The sequence below is a fragment of the Helicoverpa armigera genome, chromosome 10, assembly GCF_030705265.1.
Source record: "Helicoverpa armigera isolate CAAS_96S chromosome 10, ASM3070526v1, whole genome shotgun sequence".
Classification (NCBI taxonomy): domain Eukaryota; kingdom Metazoa; phylum Arthropoda; class Insecta; order Lepidoptera; family Noctuidae; genus Helicoverpa; species Helicoverpa armigera.
In genome coordinates this window covers 9,647,699-9,657,572 of record NC_087129.1, presented here as the reverse complement: position 1 = coordinate 9,657,572, position 9,874 = coordinate 9,647,699, and the positions used below count along the sequence as shown (strand labels likewise).

General features: G+C 36.8%; 2 protein-coding genes and 1 long non-coding RNA gene across 3 annotated transcripts; all 3 read right to left on the bottom strand.

The window, feature by feature from the left end:
• Positions 1–373: 373 nt before the first annotated feature.
• On the bottom strand, positions 374–2,147 carry LOC110370992 (uncharacterized). The gene is made up of 3 exons (XR_010276836.1): positions 1,969–2,147; positions 1,520–1,752; positions 374–1,357 (listed from the first exon to the last, which is right to left on the bottom strand). It is a non-coding gene; the product is annotated as an uncharacterized LOC110370992 (long non-coding RNA).
• A 546-nt stretch (positions 2,148–2,693) lies between these two features.
• LOC110371007 (uncharacterized 30.3 kDa protein) lies at positions 2,694–4,266 on the bottom strand. Its single transcript, XM_021327062.3, has 2 exons — positions 4,085–4,266; positions 2,694–3,601 (listed from the first exon to the last, which is right to left on the bottom strand). The coding sequence occupies exons 1-2, from the start codon at positions 4,236–4,238 to the stop codon at positions 2,826–2,828; spliced, it is 930 nt and encodes a 309-aa protein (XP_021182737.3). The 5' UTR covers positions 4,239–4,266; the 3' UTR covers positions 2,694–2,825.
• Positions 4,267–7,349: 3,083 nt separating this feature from the next.
• Positions 7,350–8,648, bottom strand: LOC110371008 (uncharacterized 30.3 kDa protein). Its single transcript, XM_021327064.3, has 2 exons — positions 8,491–8,648; positions 7,350–8,269 (listed from the first exon to the last, which is right to left on the bottom strand). The coding sequence occupies exons 1-2, from the start codon at positions 8,561–8,563 to the stop codon at positions 7,491–7,493; spliced, it is 852 nt and encodes a 283-aa protein (XP_021182739.3). The 5' UTR covers positions 8,564–8,648; the 3' UTR covers positions 7,350–7,490.
• Between the last annotated feature and the right edge of the window lie 1,226 nt (positions 8,649–9,874).

Below are 9,874 nucleotides of genomic sequence, written 5' to 3'. Positions count from 1 at the left end.
TCGACTCGCCCACAATAGTATTTAAACCTGTTTACTACAGCGGTGGAATGACAACAGTCGTCAGAAAAGCGTCACGTGTTTTGACTCTACCAAAACGCGCGAAAATTGTTCTCGAACAAGATATATACACGTAAAAGATGTCCCCCTGTTGAACCTGAATATCTTGAATTTGCCAAATCAAAAACATAATCCTGTTTTATTTTAACTATTTAGTTCGTAATGAATTCTCTCCTTGAAATATTTTGATTCCAACAGCAAAATTTTTCCTACATTTAACATTTGGAAAAATGGGTCTGGGATTAGTAAATAATGTACCTAATAAAACAAATCATCTGTAAAGTTGTACTTTTATTTACATTCAGTGTTCATGCAATTGGAGAACCATTTGAAGGTAATAAGGTTACTCAAATATGTGATTCTTAACCGATTTTATCAATGCAGGTATATTTTGCTGAGGGTTAAAATACCTTTATTTATTTTCAGGCTCAATTGACCTATGCATATATACCTTAATGACTAACATATTTTTAGATACAAAACTTGGCTCTTATATTATAGTCTGCAAAAATATTCAGCACCTAGAATTTCCCCACATATGACATCTCACAATGGGGAGTGAAATAACTCGTAATTTTAGCTGGAATTATAAATGGGCCATATCGTATTACATGATCTATTACCACACGCCTCTCAGTGAAGTAAAATGCCTGAAGCACTAGCTTGGAGCAATAGCTAGGGTTCTTCTTACTGAAATCTGGCGTTATCCGGTAAGTTGTATGAATAGTCTTCTTTCGACCCCCTTTCGGATTGTAGTAGTTATGGTAAGCCCAGTCGCCTGCTTTATTGGCTACTCCCTTTCCAAGACACCTGTATACCATTGTGTAAGTAGAACTGTATTCGTCATACCAAGCGCCTGCACTTAGGCGCCTATTATTGTCTTTTATACCTGAAGCCCACCCTTTGCCACCAGGCATCTCTATAGCACACTTATTTGTAGCCATCATTCCTACATGCCCAACCAAACCTGTACCTTTTTTATTTGTCAGCAAAATATCCCCTTTCCTGACCGTTTTAACAAATTGTTTTTTATTGGTTCTTTTGCTCAAAGCTTTTTTTTTATTTTCAAGTATTGACATCTGAGTATCGCGCAATATTCCGTAGTTATTTAATAAGAGCCACTCTCCGTAAGTAAGAGGATCATCGCCTTTCAATTTGTTGTAAGTTTTGAGCGTATTTCTGAAGTATTTCTCATGTCGTTTGAATGATTTCAGGGAGTATTTTTCGGGATCAATAATTCCCAAGCGGACTCCGGTGTTGTAATATTTGAAAGTGTTGTTCGATTTTACCCCTCTCTTCCCTAAAAACAACAAACAGAGTTTCCGTCATTACATTATGTCGAATAACGATGTGACGACATGAAAAGATCAGATTAAGCACATACGTTTATAATACAAAAGTTTCCTTGCTTTTTTTTATAATATTGTGGAAGCCGAACTACAGAAACTAAAACAAATCTCACCGTTATCTAACCATTCCATTGAAAAATACTCAGATCCTGAGCCTAACGATATAACCATAAAAATAAAAAGTCCAACCATGTAATCATGTGACGTTAATGTAGCCATTATTATCAACTTCTTGCACCTTGACCAATGAACTTCGTAATTATTGCAACTTTTGAAAAACTTTTCAAATCATTGGTAATATTGAATTCGTTTTCTTATAGAAATAATATAACTCCTGTATCTCTGACTGAAAAAGAAACTCCAATTAACTCACTGTCGTTGACTATAAGTAAGTATTAATAATTTAAAACACTATTTTAATTAATCATATTAATAGGTGATAGGAACGAAAGCACATTAGCAAATTACTTTTTCATTACTAAGGGATCCCCCTTAGTACAATCACAGACCTACTGGTAATTCATGTCTAAATTTCAATAACAAATAAAAAAAATACTCTCACAGTTGTTGATTTCCTTCGTTGGTTAACGAGGAATGTCTCCTCGATAGTTAAGATTATTATTTTGCCATGGTTTCCAAAAGTCTTACTTAGGCAGGACTGAAATAATCGGCGAGTATATAGAATATCTGTAGTGACGCCACAACCGCATCTAATAAGTTTAATTATCCATAGGATTTCAATTAATTTAAACATGTTTTAATAAACAAAAAAAATATTTGAACGTCATTAATCCAACCGTGCCTCAATAAGGTTATTTTAATTGCTTTATAATGTTACCTTAATTAAAGTTGCAGCCCACAAATTAGTCGCTCATTCAGTAGTCTGCTAACAGTATGCCTACTGAGGACACAGCCTACTCTGCATTTGTCGTGATTAGAAACCAATTTCGTAGTCAGAAAGTGCTTACCTTATTATAAAAAAAATGATATCGAAACTAGCTGTTCCCCGCAGCTCCATTATAAAATTCATCCTGCTATACCGTAAGGAAATAACCAACCCTCTCTTTGCGAGAGGAGGCATGTGCCTAGCAGGGAGATTATAAAGAAGGCACATGATGATAGACAATATTATAAAAGCTTTCGTATTCCATTTACTTGCTTAAAGACACTTATCTCAGGAAATGGACTGATTAGAAAAATCTTTCTGAGTTAGATATATCTCATTTATCGTAGAGGGCCATAGGATAGTCTTTTCCGGGTGTGAGAGGACTAGTTCCCATAGAACATGGGTAAGATAACTTGGGGAAGGTAGTTTTTGCATACACGTACGTTTATAGAAACACAACCCCATGAAATCAGATTATTTTTATTAATCATTAATTATCATTCAGCCTACCCACTGTAGCGTACGTTCGGTATTCAAAAAGTCCCCACAATTAGCATTGGACAAGCGTAATTGAAATAAACTGGAATATTAATTGGAAAAATTATGCTCTCGTCAGAAAAAGGATATAATACATTCTTGTTAGTGAAGTAAAAAGCCTGAATCACCAACTTAGAACTATAGCTAGGGTTCAATGAACGGAAAGATGGCGTAGCGAGGTATTTTGTATGTATAGTCTTCTTGTCACCGCCTTTTGGGTTATAGTAGTTACGGTAAGCCCAGTCCGCTGCATTTTTGACAACTGTCTTGTTAGAACATCTATACACCGTCGTGTCACTAGAACTGAATTTGTCATACCAAGCGGCCGCAGTTAGGCGCCTATTATTGTCCTCTATGCCGTTGGAAGCCCCAGGGCCACCGGGCATATCTATGACATACTTATTAGTTGCCATCAGTGCTGAGTGCCCAATCCAAGGACTGCCAGTGTCATCTCCTGTGATCAAAATATCTCCTTTCCTGACACTTTCCACAAATTTTTTCTTCGATGATTCTGATGACAATCTGTGCGTTTTGGGTAGAAGGACCGACATCTGATTATCGTGCAATACTCCGTAGTTATTTAATAAGAGCCACTCCGCGTAATTAACAGGCCTAATCCCGTTTAATTTATTGTATAGTCTGAGGGTAGTTTTGAAGAGATCCTCTTGTCTTAAGAATAAGTTTGTGCAATGTTTGCTGGGATCGATTATTCCCAAATGGACCGCAATGTTGAAATAATTATTACTCTTGTTCGAATATCTACTTTTCTCCCCTAAAAGCAGATTAAAATTTCATCATTAAATTCCATCAAACTATAAGGTGACGTATAGAAATATAACATTATACAATAAGTAATGTAAACTACGCAAAACCTGAAAAAGTTTGAACAGAACAATGAGCAGAATCAATTAATTCACTTTCTAATATAGGTTTTATTTTTTCAAAAAATCTTATATTTAGTCTTAGTTTCACCCACTTGCTGAGGGAACCACTGCACGTAACGGGATAAAATATAGCCTATATTAATATTATTTAATATGTATTTCTAACGGTGCAAGAATTTTTAAAATCAGTCTAGTAGATTTTGAGTTTATCCATTACAAACAAACGAACAATGTTTTCCTCTTTATAATATTAGTAATAAAATACCACTAATGTGGTTTGGTTGCTTAAAACAATTTTCACTATAGATGGTCTATTGTTTTACGCTTGAAGTTCGTTGCGATAATTTAGGGAAACTACTAAAATGTCTTACTTAGATCTAACGGTTCAACTGAATCTTCTTCACATCCTGGGATCAACGATGTAACCATCACAATTTGAATAAGTCCAACCACATAAAGTTGTAACCTTAATGTTGGTATCATTATAAACTTGATTTCAGCATTTAGAACATCATATATTCGCATCTTTACAGGAACGATATTATTCCGGCAACTCTGACTGAAAATGAAACTGATATGAAGTCACTTTATTAAAAATTTGATCAGGAATAAACTACAATAGTAAATAATTGTTTCACACAATCATCATATAAATAGTCATTTCCCAGGTGTCGTCTTATAAAATTGTGTTTATGGCTACTTTTCTTTTGTAGCTATTGCCTGTCCGATCTTCTTGATACAAAGCACTGTTCCTCTGTTATAAATACGGACCACGGAGTAAGGAAAAATGAGCGTTGTTAATGTTATAACGCAGGTAGGTCAGGCGCTTTCTTGTAGGTCAAATTCGTACGGTGGGCAAGACCAAAACGATCAGTTACGAGCGAACTAACGAGGCGTTCGGGTACTTTGAAACATCTGTCAACGATTTTTGGTATTACAAAAAATGTTCGGCTGTAAAGAAAGCGTATAAGGGCAGAGACAGTAACATTCCTCGTCACCCGCTCACCCGCTTTTTAGCACGTTACTTTCTTTGGCGATTTTCCGTTATGGCACCTCCGCTAGAGATTTTGTTCTCCATGACATATACCTACTGGCAATTTATATCTAAAGCTGAATAACAAAATAGCATACATTTTATTGCTATAAATTGTTTACCCACTATATCTCAGTTGTCGTTTCCCTCGTTGATCAACCAGAAATTCCTCCTTAAGAGTTTAGAACATTATTTTCCATGGTTTCCAAAACCCTTAGGAGTAAAAGTCGGATAACTATGAAAGTGAAAATAAAACGATAACTGGACACGATTGCAACTAAAAATTATAATTATCCTTTGCATTCCAATTATTATTAAACATGTTTTTATAAACTGAAATAATAATTTAAACTTAATTCAGCCGACCGTGCCTCAATAAGAATGACGTTTTATTGCATTATAATGTTTTTAATTATTCTGCATCCGTCATGTTGATAAATTGTTTTCTTAGTCGAAAAATTCTGAATTGTAAATTGTTATTAAAAATTATGCTACGATTTAAAATGCCGTCTATATCCTACTTACTACTACCTCAGAAGCCAGCCACCAGAACCAGCAGAAGCTAGTTATCAACATATTTTAAGACACCATGAGGATGATAGAGAGCTAAAACTGTTGTTTTTTAAATATTAAAATTAAAACAAATCTTAAGCATGAACTTCAAGAGCACAGATATTTATTGTGTGTTTATTCTATTTACTTTCGGTAAAGCAGTAGGTATCCACCATAAATAAATTTAAAAATGCAAATCCAAAGAGAACCGCTCGATTGCTTAGATCCTTTGAAACCAAAATAACTTGAGTTAATTGTTTAAACAAATTAATTGAAATCTCAAGACTCTCCATCACCAAGTAGTTGGGATTGTGGGAGATTCGTATTTGCATTTCGCGAATAACCGCGCAGTCTATCAGTTTAATTTGTTTAACTCTACGCTTATTGTTTAAATAAACACTGACAATTATGTAGGACTACGTTTCGTTTGTGACTTTGTCTACGTCCCTTAGGACCACCCACCCAGATCGTGGTAGGATACTAATTAGCCTGAACTGTCCCAATGCTGAGCAAAGACCTCCCCACTTCGTCTCCACACCTGTCGGTAGGGTAGATATATATTTTTTTCTGCATCTATGTGTCCCTCTTGAAGCTACCGTAGTCTGCCATGTATGAATGTATTCATCCCAATCGTTTTGCAGTTTCAGCGTGAGTGTAACAATCAAACTCACTTTCGCATTACATTAGTAAGGATGATGAAGGCTTCAATACTTTGAGCTCTCCATTTTTATTCGTAAGTGGTATCAATTTTCCAGTCCGCCTACTATCTATGTAGGTATTCTATATGGACCCCAGATAACCTAAAGGGTACCCAGTTTTGTTTAGTCTGTTTCTGACACTCCCATTTCTTCAATAGACATAGGTTGTTTGCAATAAAATATCAAACACAATCAATAGGCCAAGATACTTTTAAGAATAAAATATCCCCCTTACTTATAAAAATCTCTAATCACCTTCTAAGTAACATTTTAACTAATAATCTTCCACGCCGATTTCGGCAACGGCGACCACTTCGACCCTAATGGCGTGCGTGTGCTCTCATGTGGCTGGAGTATCCAATTTTGTGCGTGAAAGTCCGCGCACACTGCGGACATGTCAGGGTACCAGCCACAAAGTTGTAGTTGATAGCTACAGGTGGTCGAGCTTTCAACTCATCTCGTTTGGCATCCAACTCAGAAAGTCGGCGTGCTTCAAAGTCAAAGACTTTGGCTTTAACGCGGCTTCTCCAGTCACTGCGGTTGGATGCCAGATTCTCCCACTGAGATGGTTCAATGGAACAGCTTTTCATGTGGCGCTTCAGCACATCCTTGTATCGCAGCAGCTGTCCGCCACGTTTCCGCTTGCCCTCCTGCAACTCGGAGTAGAGGATGCGCTTGGCCACTCTAGTATCCGGCATGCGCAGTACATGCCCGCACCAACGAAGCTGTCTCCTCATGAGGTATGCTTCAATGCCACCTACATTGGCTTTCCTCAACACTTCTGTGTTACGCACACGATCAAACCAACGGATATTTAATATTTTGCGCAGACATTTGAGGTGGAAGCGGTCTAGTTGCTTGATGTGGCGTCGGTACAGTGTCCATGTTTCCGCTGAGTAGAGTATACAAGGCAACACAACTGCCATATACACAGAGACCTTTGTGGATATCTTTAGGTCATGGGAGCTGAAGACCTTCTTGTCGAATTTGCCGAAAGCAGCGGCTGCAGCACCAATTCTGCTATTGATTTCGGCGTCAAGGTCGCACTTTGATGTTATAATGCTCCCCAAATATCGAAATTTATCGACCTGCTTCAGCACATCTTCACCAAGCATAATGGTCAGTTCTTGACGTCCGTGATTGTCTAAAGACATCACTTCTGTCTTTTTGACGCTGATTTTTAGACCTTCGTAACATTTTAACTAATCACTACTTAAAGCCTTAAGTAGTGATTAAATGTTAGTTAAGACATGATTAGCAACGTTTATAAGTAAGAATTTTCTTAAACACCCCTTAAGAATTACTTATTATTTAATTCACGTTTATAAGTAAGGCTGTTAATCATTAAGGCTGGGTTTAAGTAGATATTATTTATTTAAATGAATATACAAAGTAGTAAGTTAATATATGGTACCTATCAATTATAATCTATACATCACACAGCCAAGATACAAAAATAAATGCAACACTTAAATGTCTAATACAATAAAAAAGTTAAAACTTCCCTTTGTTAGTCAACCAATAGGGACGCAAGAAATACGTTGGTATTGAAGTAGGAACGATTATCGCATTCCCAGGATTTCTTATCACTTTGTTGCTACCAGTGCCGTAGTAATACGCCTGCAGCACCAGTTTAGAGCAGTAGCTTGGGTTCGTTGTCTGGAAGTTCGTAGTCAATGCGTATGTTATGTGTATGGTCTTCGTGGACCCTTCGTTTGGGTTGTAGTACTTGCGGTCAGCCCAGCGCGCAGCTTGTGAAGCTATTCCAGCATCGGGACACCGGTACACTGTCGTCCAATCAGAAGCGTGAATATCAAACCACTTGTGCTTAGTTATTTGTCTGTTGTTGTCCGGAATCCCGTTCTGCCAGCCCTTGCCTCCAGGCATCTCCAACACCCAGGTATCGGTTGTCATTATTGCAGCGTGGCCAAGCAACCCCCCACTGCCTCTGCCCGTGATCAAAATATCTCCTTTCCTCACAGTATTCACAAAACGTCTTTTGTTATCCGCTGTGGACCGCTTACTTATTTTTCTTTGGAACATAGACTCCTGAGTATCGAACAGTATTCCGTAGTTGTTCATTAAGAGCCAATTTTGGTAACTAATCGTTTGATTGCCATTGAGTGAAAGGTACTCTCTGTACGTATCTTTGAAGATGTCTCTTTCATGTTGTTCAAACGTTCGAAGCGAGTATTTTTCGGGATTGATTATTCCCATGCGGACCCCAGCGCTGTAGGCGGTCGCCGTCTGGTTCGATACCGCGTCATTCGCTTCTGAAAACAATAAATTGCGTACCGTTGTTTTATTGTTCATTCAGTTCCATTTTTGAAACAAAAAGTGACGTATAAAGCGTATCGTTCCAATATATCACTTGGTTTGAAAAGTATGCAGATGTGTCTGGACATGACATGAAATATTAGAGATCCTATCAATTTCTAATGATATCGATCATCACAAATGTATGCAAATTAATTAAATTAAGAAAGTAACTCACCAAGATCTTCCTCGAAGCCATGTGACCCCACCACTAACAAGACCACGAAAAGAAACAATTGTCCAAGCTCCATGATCGCTTCAGAAATGTGATTAATTACTCAGTTATCACTCTTTATATATGTTAAAATTAAGCAAGACATACTAATGAGCAAACACAATTCTTCGTAATGTACATATTGTAAAGTACTTAGATTAGGGGATGTCCTGCAAGTAGGTACAGTCAACTTCAGGTCAGTGGTAACAGTTTTATAGGAAAATCGTACTTATTACTATTGAGTTAAGGTGCATGACAGTTACCACTGATGTGCAGTCTACTGTACATATTAGTTATCTCGTTACAGTTCTACATCAAGTGCAATGACAGTTGTGTTTGTTTGTGGAAACCATTTCATCGTGATTGTTCAATTTATTTCTGCTGCAGACTAATTGCGTAACAAACTTTTATTGGCCGTGGCTTTCGGTTGACAACTCAACAGAGTACGCAAGTTTATCTATTTAAAACTCTTTTTGAATCTTATAGGAGAATAGAGCTATTAGTTGTATAATATTGCTTACAGTATGAAAACAAAAATGTGCTGTTCCTGATAACATTTCAATTATTCTCAAGAAATCTCTTAAACAAGCGCTTGAAACACGGCTATCATTTAACTATGTATGATAACATCTATTTAGTTAGAAATAAACAGGGCATTGAGGAAAATGCCTATAAATTATATGCTTAAATCCTAATGCAAAAGTATTTGACATCACATATGTATTTAAAAAGTACTGAGTAACCATATTTAACATGATTAACAAAGAACAGCATTCATCAGTACCTATGTATATCCCACCATGATTTTACCTAAAACAAAAAAGTTACCCGACAGAACTAAATCGCTACGATACCTTGAAACAATTAAGCCTCATGTAGCAGATACGAGTATTTTATCCTTAGTAACTCCTTACGTGGGGAGTAGATAAATTAACACAAATGACTCTACAGACCAGCGATTTGGGTACCGTAACTAGGTCCTCGGAAAAGTTGACAAAAACAAGAAGTTTCTGCCTAAAAGTGTGAAATAACCATGTGGCTTTTTCGCAAAAAATCATCATCCTTCTAAATTATAATAATAATCATCATCATTATCCTTCACCTTCATCCTTATAATAATCATCTACCTTCATACCAGTTTATTTGGGGTCGGCACAGTATATTCCTTCTTCCATAGTAGTCTATCTACCTGACGTTATCTAAGAAAGTAAAATTCTTTATTGGGACATCCTCTTTTACACAATCTCCTACAACTACATTCATCCACGTTATTTGAAGTAGATGTTATTTACTTTCTCTTATTTCTGTAAAACAGTCAGATAAATCGCTCGTCTACTCTACCCCAAGA

Coding starts and splice junctions, on each gene's coding strand:
- LOC110371007 (XM_021327062.3), bottom strand. CDS start 4,238: ATGCGAATATATGATGTTCTAAATGCTGAAATCAAGTTTATAATGATA. Junction 3,602..4,084: donor AGTTGAACCGTTAGATCTAA/GTAAGACATTTT, acceptor ATCTGCTTTTAG/GGGAGAAAAGTAGATATTCG.
- LOC110371008 (XM_021327064.3), bottom strand. CDS start 8,563: ATGGAGCTTGGACAATTGTTTCTTTTCGTGGTCTTGTTAGTGGTGGGG. Junction 8,270..8,490: donor TGGCTTCGAGGAAGATCTTG/GTGAGTTACTTT, acceptor TATTGTTTTCAG/AAGCGAATGACGCGGTATCG.